General features: G+C 38.8%; 1 protein-coding gene across 1 annotated transcript in view; it reads left to right on the forward strand.

Annotated features, from left to right (window-relative positions):
- FAM81B (family with sequence similarity 81 member B) overlaps positions 1-3,208 on the forward strand; it is a 49,858-nt gene extending 46,650 nt beyond the window's left edge. The window contains exons 7-8 of the mRNA XM_090279002.1: positions 1,175-1,370; positions 2,999-3,208. Of these exons, the coding sequence (XP_090135128.1) occupies positions 1,175-1,370; positions 2,999-3,132 (330 nt within the window). The 3' untranslated portion in view covers positions 3,133-3,208. The remainder of the gene's footprint in view (positions 1-1,174; positions 1,371-2,998) is intronic.
- Positions 3,209-13,257: the final 10,049 nt, after the last annotated feature.

Raw genomic sequence — 13,257 nt, forward strand, 5'->3', positions numbered from 1 at the left:
CCACAAAGCCTGAAAACGTCTGCCTTAGACAAGCAGCCATTTTACCTCTCACAAGATCTGTTAGCAGATCCAAGGTTCTCGAAACTCCTTTTCCAGATCAGACCCGGCAGAGAATCCCCCGGCCTTGCGGTGAGAAGGCTGCAATCTGAAGGCAGGCGCTGCAGGCCCCTCTCCCACTCCCGCTGCACGGCAGCCACGCTGCTGCGCCCCCAGAAGAGCGGCACTTGCCACCAGAGGCCTCGGTGGCTGCCAGCCTTGCAGGGGATTCAAAGAAGTTTCTGGGACTTGAGTAGAGAGGCTTTAGACAGACCAGTAAATAATGCTCCAAGCCCCCTACCCGAGTTTGCAAACAACTGATTGAAATGTGGTCCAAGAGATGGAAATACTACAGCTGTGTCACTGATAAGGTTACTGGGCAGCTCTTGCCCAGGGGGCCTGCTAGTTGCCCTACCTGAGTCAGGCAGACACCTCCACCAGTCTAGGCAGCAGTAGGTGGCCACAGGGTCCCCTGAAGGCAGAAGCCTCCCACCGCAAGGAAGAGAGAGTGGAATCCATCTTCCTAAGGCAGGCAGGACTAAAGAGAGGAGAAGCAAGGGGCCAAGCCAGTCTAGCCGTTCTTGCTCCCACATTCCCTGTAGGGGAGAGAGGAGGAGCAGAGAAGCGAATTAGTACCAGGCTGCTGCACGTTAGAATCGCACTAGGTCAATTCCAAGCTCCACCATAGACCATTTAATTAAGTCAGAGTTTTGGGGGTGGTGTATGGTCCAGGTGATTCTAATAGCACAGGTGGAGAATCGCTATTCTAGCTGAAGTCTGCCCATGTGGAGATACGAAGGGGAAGTAAAGGCATCTAACACTTAGGAGCATGTCCAAAGAGCTCCAGTCAGGCAGAATTTAAAATGCCCTCCTTCTTTAAATGCTAGACTGAAATTTTAAATCCTCAAGGCATTTCAGCGAGTCCACAACCCTCTATTTTCTAGGAACTACAAATGACCCAGCCCAAATAAAGGGATGGATCTTATACTTGTGAACATAGTTTTAGATACAAGGGAACCTGGTTTGAATTTTCATGTTTAACATGGAAAAGTGAATTTGTTAAAAACATTCTCTAAGCTGACATACAAATCCACATAGATTTTAGCTGCAGAGTTTTATCATGTGATTTCTTTTATAGGAAAAGTCTGAAAATAAAATGGAAGAAAAATTACTGCAACTTTCAAGCAAATTAGGGAATGTCACTAACACACACAAACAGGAAGCAGCACAAAGCAAGGTAAAGCATATAGAAAATAAACTGTCTAAAAAGATGAGCCAACTGGAAAAGCACATCTGGGATGAATTAGAGAAAATGCAGAATGAGTATCAATCAGGTGAGCAGGTATCTTTAAGTAAAGACTATCAGTCCCTTCCTATCCAAGCCCTCTGTTTTCTACTTTGAGCAAAAATGGCATTCTTTTATATTTAACCTGACTTTCCTATTTCATAGAATGTCAGCATACCACTGGAAGGTAGGTAAATAAATTTATTTTCTTCATTCATACTTAGCATCATTACGAGTTTATCGTTGATATGAGTTTTGTTTTTTTTTTTTACTTTCTAAGATCAGAGACTCATAGAATTGTTAGACATGCAAAGTCTTTGGAGATCATCAAGACGTGGCTTGTGGGTATAGCATGAAACTAGGAGCCTAAATCATTGAACTTGCAGGTAATGAGCCTGGACAGATGTCAGACTGGGAGAACTGACCTTTAGAAAGAGAGATGAATTAACAGAGTCTGGTATAATGACTGTCTTTCTTCTTAAGGAGGCTAAGGGCAGCAATATCAAGCTGAGCTAACATCAAAGAGATTAATTTGAGAGGCTGATCTAATTTGTCATGGGGCAGGACATGGACTAGGCTCTGAGGAGCAGCCATCTGCCTCCAGTCACAATTCTAAGGGGATTACCAGGAACCAGAAGTGCCCTGTATTAGAGAAAGCCCCAACTCATTTTCTGTACCCTAGGTCTCAGAAAAATACATGTAAATTCTACCTAAATTTGACCCTGTATAGAGATGCCTTGAAGGTCTTGGGAAACCATCATGGTCTCATTCTGCCAGATGTTGCTGGCATATAAATAAAATTCTCTGCCTGGAAATCTGACCTCACCACCTCTGCTCCCCAACTCCCACTGCCAAATCTAATAATGAATTATCTGGCCAATAATCATGTCCCAAACTTAACTGATTCTTCTTTTAGGGCCCTGCTTTCTGCTCAACTACCAGAAGTTCAATGTTATTCATCCCAGTAGTACGACCACAGGATGAGCTGAAGAGGGTTTTGCAAACTATATGTCTCTGCATTTTAGCAAGTGGGAATTTAGCAAATGGGCTCCGGACTCATGGTTACTCCTTTATGCCTTGAATAAAAATGTGTTAAGAAATGACTATGTGAAAGGCTCTGATGAACAAGAAATGGGCTGTAGCCTAAGAGTCTTGAGGTCTGGTAGGTTGTGCTCATGAATGACCAGACTTGCATAGAGACACAAAGTGCTGGAGGGCAGGGGGTGGGGGTGGGGCAACTGGGAGCCACTCTTTATGTCCCTCAAACAGGTTGATATTAGAGAAAGTTTAAAATCTCATTTGAGATTTTAAAGGTCTTTACCTTCAATTTGGTAACAAGAATAAAAAAAGAGATCATCCAAATCTCTTGTCAAAGTGTACAGAAAGACACTATTCTAAATCTCTCCCTGAAATACAGAATCATTCCATTATGCAATATACTTGGGGGGAGAGAAAAGAAAGGAACTGAATATTCATAATAAAGCCAGATACAAGTTGAAACACTATTGCTAATGCATCTTCATGACATTCAAGAAATGGTTATACATTTTTATGCTGGTGTTAATAAAATTTAGTGTGCTTTGAATCAAAAGATGATCAGTTATGGCAGGGCTGCTGATTAACGATTCTGTAAAAAAAAAATTCCAATGCATTAAATATGCTCCCTTCCTCTTCCAGGATTTAAATCGATTCATGACTCTCTCAGCTCCCTCCAACAAATACACCAAGCAAAAATGGATTTAGAGATATATAAAGTACAGAAAGACCTAAAGAAACTACAGCATAAGATAGTGGAACTCCAGGAAGTATAAAACTTTCCAGTCACCTTTTAACCAGCGAATGGAGTGATTTGTTGGTAGAAGTTGGGAAAAAGAAAGTTAATATCTGTGAATGTTTATTGTTTCTACTGTTTCTATATTTCTTACCACCTTTTTACGGAAATGAATGTATCAGAAAATCTATAAAACAAAGAAGGTTTATGAGGTTTTCATTAATTTATTAATGAAAAATAAATAAATTGTAACATACATGATATTTTATACTCTTATTTACCTACAAATAAAAAAGAGCAATCTACATAATGTAACTGAGTGAAGTAGGCCAGTGTAATACATTAAAACATGGCAGGAAGTGTGGCACTTGCCTTGCCTAAAAAGAATAGCCACTATGGAGTTCCAGTTTATTATTAATATATATATTATTAATGCCAAAATTTTTATTTTTCAAAGAAACCATAAATCTGGGTTTTATATGAAACCTCTGCATTTATAAGCATTGGCACTAGTTGGCCTTCCACATCCATGGGTTTTGCATTGGTGGATTCAACGTAGGGACTTGAGCACCCTTGGATTTTTGTATCCTCAGTGATGGGAGGCTGGGAGGGTGGTCCTGGAACCAAGCCTCCCTTTCCCAGTCCAAGGATACTGAGGGGTAACTATAGTTCAAAATATTAACAGCTCCTGACCTATGAGGGAATGTTGATGGGCAGATATGGTGAGTGCGCTGTCAATTTGCAATTTCTGACTCAGAACTTTTTGTTTTCTAGAAATCCCAATAGTTACAGTAATAGTGTTTCATTGTACTCAATATGTATCAGAATTATGAACAACTAAAAGCTAACTAGTGCAAAATAAGAGAATGCAACAGTTTCCATAACATCCAAGATGATATAATCTAGGTGCTAAATTCAAAAGCACTTCAAAAACACGAATACATTTCCTATAAAATTAAAACATTTCTAACTTTTCTAGATATATATGTTAAATGTAGAGCCTGGTATTAGGCAGTAAAGTCAAGAAAAATAACACAATCTGTTTATGTTATACAATATTCTCTAGAACAAGGACCAATTTCTGAACTAGGCAAAAGGACCTTCACTTCAGACTTAGGCTCCTTCCTTGGCTTAGGGAAGACAAGTGATAAAGAACAAACTTACCTTCCAAATATGTTTTTGACCAATGCCTACCTTTAAATTTTTAGCCATGTGAAACATCTGCATTTATTTTTATTAATTTACATACAGCACAATTGATTATTTTCCAAGGGAGTTTTCATTAACTTAAGAGTTTAAAATTTAAGAATTACAGTAGCAAGGGTCCTTTGTTATCAAGTGTCTTACTAGGACAAAAGGCTAATATCTCAAGGAATCTCAGTAACTCTTGCAAGTCAATAAAATAATAAATTGATGTATATATATCTTCAATGAGAAAAGAATATGAAGAGGCTAGTCACAGAAGAGTACAACAAATGGCCCTGGCCAGTGTGGTTCGGTTGGTTAGTGTCACCCCATAACCAAAAGGTTGTAGGTTCAATTTTCAATCAGGGCACATGCCTGGGTTGTGGGTTCGATCCCCAGTCCATGCACATATAGGAAGCAACTGATTGATGTTCCTCTCGCCCTTCCTCTTTCCCTGCCTCTCTCTAAAAGCAATGAAAGGGTGTCCCTATGTGAGGAAAAAAACAAGTAAAAATGAAATTGTCTTTTTATCTAGCAATGCCATTGCTAGGATTATACCCAAAGAATCCTGAAACACCAATTCAAAAGAACCTATACACCCCTGTGTTCACAGCAGCACCATTCACAATAGCCAAATTCTGGAAACAACCTAAGTGCCCATCTGTAGATGAGGGGATCAAAAAACTGTGGTACATTTACACAATGGAATACTATGTAGCAGAAAGAAAGAAGGAACTCCTGCCATTTGCGACAACATGGATGGAACTAGAGAGAATTCTGCTTAGCAAAATAAGCCAGGCAATGAAAGACAAATAACATATGATATCACCTAATACAGGACACTAATGAACAACAGACAAATGAGCAAAATTGAACCAGAGGAGTGTAAACAAGGAGGAACTGACAGTGAGGTGGGGGAGGGAGGAGGTGGAGGAGAAGGGGAAGAAGAGGGGAAGAGTCTAGTCAAGAAACTAGTATAAATAACCCATGGACATGGACAATGGGGTGGGGACTGACTGTGAGAGAGAAAAAAACAAGAAAGAAAGAAAGATATGAAGACAGTCAACTTACTAAAGAAATAAATTTAAAGGAATCCTTTGCTACCATGTTCAGATTGACAGACATTAAAATGATTGGTAATACGGGGTTGACATGGGTGTAGGGAAACGTGCACTCCCATACATTATCAGTGAGTCTATAAATTGGTGCAATGATTTAGAGGGCAATTTGGGAACTTCTCTCAACATTTTCAATGTATATGTCCTTTGACCCTGGAAATTTAAATTGCTACTAGAAATTTATATTACAAGGGGAAATCCTTGCAAAGTGTACAAAGATATATGAACAAGGATGCTGATTACAGCACCTGTAGTAAAAAAGAAAAAAAAAGAAAAAAAAACCTCAAAAACAATCCAAATATAAGGAATGAACCGACTAAATTTATGGCATCACCAAACAAAAATGCTATCCGGCCCTTAAAAAGAATCCATAAAGATATTCAGGATACACGGGTGAAAAAAGCAAGTTGTGAAACAATATGGATATGATTCCATTTGTGTCAAAAAAAAAGTATTTTAAAAGAAGTTAAATACAATATGCATTCCACAATATGCCAAAAATAAGAATTTGTAGCACACTTAGTGGTGAGGGTATGAAGACTTGATTTATGTTCAGCAGTTATTAATGCTTTTACATTACAACACAATATTTTGTTTCTAATGAAAAAATATTTTAAAAACAACCGCAACAAATATACTATTAGGTCAAATGAGTAACTCTTCGTAATCAACCAAATAAGTGGTTGTTGGAAGGGTTAAGTTAGGAATTCACACAGTCCAAGGGCCAAACCATCCCACTCACACCTACTTTTAACTCTACAGACACAGCTACAAAAGCAGCGAGGACATATATCAAGTGAGAAAAATAAAATAAAAAGGATGCCGATGCACTTTTTTTTCTTATAAGCAAAATGCTCCACATGAAAATGTAATTCAAGTATTTGCAAGATCAAGCCAAAAGTTCTCCCGAAATGGGTTTCTCTCAGTGGTGTTGACAGGGTAGTAAGATGTAGAACTGACTGCAATGCAGGGATAAACGTAAATGTAAATCAAAGGGTCCTCTGCCAGCATTCTCTTGCTTGGGATCCCAAGTTGGGGTAATCACACGTTTGCATACACTCTAGATGGCCCGAGAACTATGCCTAGTGACACAGTGGATCCAGGTTTTGTGTGGCCTAAAGCTGACAAAGTTTTGATTTGTTGTTGTCCTGTCCTGATGAGTTGGCCACTAATCTGTAGGAATACTCCTGGAAGCCATTGCTATATCAGGTCAGCAGAAACTTAACTCCATACAAAAGTGACTGTAACTGAGACAAATATATCTCTCTCAACTCAAACGTATCCCCAACTCAACTCATCTTTAGCTGGATCCAAAGATGCCCACAGCCATGCCAGGGGCACCTGACATGAAGTAAAGTGGGAGTGGAAAGAGATAGTGGTCCTAATCAATCAATGGCCTTATTGTAATTAAAATCTCCTACTTCCACAAATTTTACAACCTTGTAAACACATTACTAAAGGCTCATGCAAATGAGGGTCTCTGAAGTTCAAGAGACATTGTTTCACAGTAAATTCACCTCTGCTCAGGGACCAATAGAGCATTGGATCTCCCTCCCTTTGCATTAATTTTGCCATGGATCCAAAAAGATGACAAGGACGAACAATCTACCTAGAGAAACTCATTATACATGGCTCTTCATTCTATACCAAACAACAAAACTTAATCCCTTGAGTAATGTCAGACTTCTCTCTCCACATTTACAGGGGAAGGTCTGGGAATCAGAGAATCTGCAACGCAGATCCACCCAGTAGACTTGAAGCAAAAGTTAATATATCTCAGACAGTCCTCTCTTTAGGCACAAACACCATCTAAGCAGACTTGTAATCCAAGAGTCCTGCAACCTCCCAGCATTTCCTGCCATTTCTTTCCTCTTACCAAAACTTGCTCTAAGGGGAAAAATCACATGGAATTATTTACACTGGGGATTAAATGATAACATTCAAAGTATTTTTGCTTCCCCATTGAGGATGGACAAATCCGCCACCTATGCTACACAGGTAACTGCTTTTCACCCCCACTGGGAAGTGGATGTACTCGCCACCTGACAGCCAGGACAGCAATAAGAACTGAGGCCAAAGAAACTGCATCCCCAGAGGGCTCTGGACACCAGCAGTTGTCCCCTCTCCTACTGAAACTTATAAAACATCTACTAACTACTATTAGTGTCACCAGTAACAGCAACAAGTAGTATCCAAACACACCGAGGAAGAACTTGATCTATAATATATACACACACATGCATATATGTATTTTTACCTTATAAAGGGTCTCCAACCTCTATGAGATGCTACTTTGCAAGCTCCATTCATTCATATGCTAGGCACTTGAGATACAATATTGAACAAACTAAATGTGGATCCTGCCCTTTGAGAACTTAGTCTACTGAAAAAAAAAAAAACCTATTAATTAAAGTTGCAAATATGTGGGCAAGTAAAGTGTGTAATGGAAACAGCTGGGAGAGGCATTTAGCATAAACACAGAAATCAGGCAGAAGGATCTTTCAGAAGGAACCTCTCAAGAACAAGGAAGCATAAGCCAAAGGAAAGGGACTACATAGGTGGATGTGGGGGCTCAGAGGGATGGAGTAGCCTGAGCCAAGGCCTATGGCCAAGGGCACGAAACACGTGCCAGGATTATGTGTCAGAACAGAAAGTGTATGTGGTGAAGGTGGGGGAGGAAGAGGGTGAGGTAGGTAGTGAAAAAGAAGGCTAAAAAAAGTTAGGGGCATTGGGGTGTCTTATCACAACGGGTCTTGTAACTGATGTTGAAGAACTTGAGCTGAGTTTTAAGCTAACTGATTTTAAGGTATCCATGTGATTTCTAAGTGGAGATGCCCATTGGTGAGTGAGAAAGGCCTGGAGCATGAGAAAGAGCTGAACTGAGGACTTAGAACAGAAGTGGTTGTTGGGGTTCTGGGTGAGGGAGGGGGACATGAAGACTTCAGTGAGAACTCCGAGGACACTGAAGGGACAGGCAGAAGAGGAAGCTGGAGTCCCTAGGTGAGTATGTGTGGACAGCAGTGAAGAGGGAGTATCATCATTTGAGGGCTTTAGGCTTGCTTGGGAGTTTCTGCTACCTGCTACCTCACGGTGCCGGCCACCAGTGTGGAGTTCTGGTGGTAATGCTTTAAGACCTGTCATTGGGTTTTCACCTACTGACTGAACTACTAACTCTGTCAACTCAAAAAGTTGGGTACACTATACAATTCAGCAGGCAACAGTTGTAAATCTGTTCCTGACTGCCTTTCCAAGCCATAACATAAATGTGCTACATTTTCTAAGACATAGAGAGGGTAATGAGCCCCCAAAGGCAGAGTCATTGCAGGAAAAATATTAGGTTCTTTTGTCCACTACCCAGCTTAGCATTTCCGCCCTCAGGAAATGAGCCACATATATCTGTGGTAAAGGTTTATTTCAGATCTTTCCCTTAATACACAGTCATGAAGATTTCTAACTCCACAGACTAAATTTCTATAACCCCCAATCCTTGGCAAAGTTCTGCTGCTTCATTTTCAGATGTTTACAGATGACAAATGTTGTAAGTAAGATATGATGTGCTCAGCAGTATGTCATCACCCAAGTCCTCTTTTCCAGTCCTAAGACAAAGTGTAATCTAAACTGCTGTGCTGAGGAGTCTTGAGGTATGAAAGATTTGAGTTTAAAACAGTGCTACTCAGTTACCGTCTGACTTTGATACTTCAGTCTTACTTTCCTCATCTTAAAATGGGAGGTAATAATACCTACCTTGTATGTTATTGGAAGAATTAGAAAAACATTTATTTAACCATTAACAGGTACCAGAGACTGCTCTAAGCACTGGATGAGCTCATTTAACACTCCAGATGTCTATTACTGAGGCACAGAGATTAGGCAATTACACATGGTTTCACTACTAAGTAGGAGATGGAGCAGAATTTGAATTTATTAATCCAGAAAACTACTAAAACATTCTGCTATATTATTTTGCTAAATATATGTTTAGAATCTGATACATAGTAGGTATTGCACTTGATAAATAGTACTGATTAATAACAAAAACTTTTGAATTTTCTGGGAAAGACAAGTTCCATGGTACTCTATCCAACTCATTAAGATCAGTTTCTAAAAATAACTGATTTAAAAAATTCCTTTTACTCTGTGTGAGAAGAAAATACCTTGGCTTGCAATAATTCTAGCAATGGGCAAAGGAGAAAGAAGTACAAAATATAGATTTCTCCTGGAACAAAATTATGAAGAAATATTCCTCTACTCTAAAAGCACTTCTTTCTATTATCTCCGAGGAGGGAGGCTAACAGCTGATGAAACATTATAGACTTTGACTGGAGGCGGGCAATGCGCCAACGCCAACGTCCAGTGAAGCCCATTTCTTCCGTGAGTCCTGGCCATCAGAGCGAGCCCCCACAGCTATTATGGCCAGGTAAAAGCCTTTAGTATCCAACTACCAGATGCCTGTCCCAAAGTAATGCACTCTATTCACAAGGGAAACATTCAGGGGGGGATTTCAAGTGGGAGGCATCGTGAACAGTGCTGGACAAACCGACCCTGCAACCCCAAACAACTTTTATAGCAAGGCATGTATCTAGTCTTTATGCCTAAATTCCACAACTTAGCACTTAAGGCTTTTAAGTATTCACAGCACCCGACAAAGGACTCTCAAAAAGGAACAAACACACACCCGTGAGCTTTTCTGAGAATACTTCCTCTGCAGGGATTAGTTGACAACTAAGGAAGGCAAGGTCTTTCAAAACCAAGGAAGTGCTAGGTAGCTAAGACGGGGGAGGGCCAAAGGAAAATTGATGGAGAAGGTTAGAAAAGCCAAAGAGCAAACCAAGGGCCAGCACTTGTGATGTTATCAAGGATTAACTAAACCAATTAGTTCATTGGTGGCTACAGCTTCTACCAAATTCAAAATCTAACAAGGGTGGAGTATTCCTTATCATTGCTTAGGTTTAAATTTGCAGATAAAACTGGGAAAAAATAATAAATTTGCCAAGTTAGTCCTTTGGCAGTGGTACCCTTCCTCGTAAGGTTCTTCCTAGAATGCAGGTAGTGGCACCGGGAAACTGGTAGCATCAAAATACACCAAAGACACATGCCTCAGTTCATTTATATTTCTTTGATGTAACAAAAATTCTTAACAAAACTTGACAACAGTATTGGAAATGATGATGGGATCCAGATTATCTTCCTAAGAATTACAATTTTAGAACAGTATCTCTGTTTTTTGTTTGGTTTTTGTTTTTGTCTGTAAAGGATAACATCTACTGTAGAAAATGATGAGAATTAAATAATAGAGCTTGGCACACAGTAGTCATTCAAGCTATCCCTGCCCCTAAGTCCCTGGTTGCTGAGGCCCTGGTGGGCAATGGTTACTATCTCGTAAGCACAAAAAGCTCCTCTGCTGAAGCAAATGGTACTGTAGCAAGATATTCGACAATTTACACATAAGAGCTCCCATTAAAATAGTATGAACGTAGGTCTACTTTCCTTCTCAGGATCTTAGTTCCTAGAACTGATTATCTTTCTACAGTAGAGGTCTCACTGGACAGGGGTTCTACTCAAGTTTGTAAGCACAGGAAGGGGGGAGCTGTTCAATGAAAACCTGAGTTGCTGCTTATAGGTTCTGCACCAAGTAGTTGGTTTCAGTATTTTGTTGGACTTAGAGGATTTTGGTGACATTAGAACAACAGAGTGCAGCCATTAGAAGTCTAGCTCAAGGACCTGATTTTAAAAATTCACATTAAAACTAAAGGCCACGAGATTAAGATTTATCTACTCACATACTCATTTAATATTGTAAATTTAAAGCATACAACTTAGGTTTTGTTTAATTTAATGCAATTTCTTTTAAAAACAATTAGAATGAAGTACTTAACTATGTTGGTGATGCTGGACTGTAAGTAGCATGTCTGACTAGTTCAGATACAATCCAGAAATGAACAGCCACTTATTCTTAACTACTTTTGACATTTCTATTTTCCCAGTAACCATTTTTAATAACTCATCACCTTTATCTGATGACCCCCCTTTTGGCAACAATATAATGATGATCCCCAATTTCAGTAAAATGGTGAAATTCAAAGGAATGTATATTCACTTTAATAGTATACACAATAAGCAATGTACTCATTTTCTACTGCTGCCAAAACAAATTGCCACAAACTTGGTGGCTTAAAAACAATATAAATTATCTTACAGGAGTCCCACCTGGGTCTGACCAGACTATCACGAGGGTGTCAGCTTGGCTGCATCCTTTCTTTGGGAACTCCACAGGAGAAATTGTCCTTGCTCTTTCTAGTTTCTCCAGGCTGCCCTTATTACATCTTCAAAGCCAGCAATGTAGAGCCTCTCTGACCTTGTTTTCACTTCTGTCTCCATTTTTAAGGACTCTTGTGATTAAGATACCTACTCCTTTCAAGGTCCCTACCCGCACTCAATCTGCATAGTCCCTTCTGCTGTGTAGTCACAAGCCATGGGATCAGGGCATGGACACCTTTGGGGACTATTCTTCTGCCTACCACAAGCATATATCAAAATAAGCATTTTTTCATTATCCATCTTCTCTCTAGGAAAATTAGTATAATTTAAACATGTTTTTATAATAGGTATCATATACAGGGAAAGTATGTGGTAAAGCATACAGCCTAAATGAACTTTTGTACTGACTCAAACTGAGATTGATGTGCAAATTATTTCAATAGTCCAGTGATGTAATATGAAATCCAACCATTTTTTCAATGGATACACCAATTTTAATTATCCCTTTTCTGGTATCATTTCTCTTCACTAAAACAAACAGGTATTTTCAATTCTAAGTTCAAAATATAAGAAAAAATATCAAATGTTTCACAATAGCTCTTTGTTAGAGATACTAAAGTTTCTTCAAAACATTTTGAGGTTTAAAGATAATTAGCATTTATAAAATAATTTAGTTCAGTAGGCTATTTGTTTAGGTATGTTAGAATTTAAAATACTGCTACTTAAAAAGTTCCTATTCTAATAAGCCAAAGAAAGAAAAACCCATTATTATAAAGCACAAAGACAGCTAGAGACTGTGAGCAGTCTTCAGGTGCAATAGAGCAAGTGACCTTATTTTCTAAACCAAAAATGAGGCATATACTCTAAGGACATTTTCTGACTTTTCTATACAAAATTCGAAAAAAGTATATATAGAAAGATTATTGTACTTGTATCTGATACATAAATATATCTTTCTAAAGTAAAAAGAAAAAAGCACAAAACAAGAAAACCTCTCTTTCAAAGTGAGGATCAGTTTAAAACCGACAGCTGTTACATCTTGTAATAAGCAGCATGGGAGTCTGAGATGTTTTCTATCCATTAGCCCATAAAGTGAAAGAAAAGAAGAAAGAAGACCTGTAGAGAGACAAGGGTCTACTCTGCCGAAACAAAGTTTCCACATTTTTTAATGTGCAAAAATTGAAATGGTCTGCAAGCCACACTGACTCATACATAAATTTTTATGCTGCTTTTGTTGTTATTGTTCCTGTAAAACTTCCTCAAAGCAGACATCAAACATTCTATGGACCAACCAAATACGTTTCACTTCATATATATTACCTATCAGTAAATATTTACTTAATGTTTCATACTTTTTTAACCCCTTAATGTTCATCTTTTAATTTCCTTAATATACAGTAACCTGAGTATTTCTGCCCAATGCTGTTCTATGTAGATTATCAAGTTAAAGGAATTCATTTTATAATGTGAACAAAGAGTAAAGTATTTTATACTAAGGTTGTATTTTAATCCTAACCAGAAATTAATGCAAGACACTTCAAGAAATATGACAAGGTCCCAAACAGACTGTGTTTCAAAAGTTTACTCATAAGCTGAAATTTCCA

Source organism: Furipterus horrens, unplaced genomic scaffold (assembly GCF_987537825.1).
Source record: "Furipterus horrens unplaced genomic scaffold, mFurHor1.1.pri manual_scaffold_5, whole genome shotgun sequence".
In the NCBI taxonomy this organism is placed as follows: Eukaryota; Metazoa; Chordata; class Mammalia; order Chiroptera; family Furipteridae; genus Furipterus; species Furipterus horrens.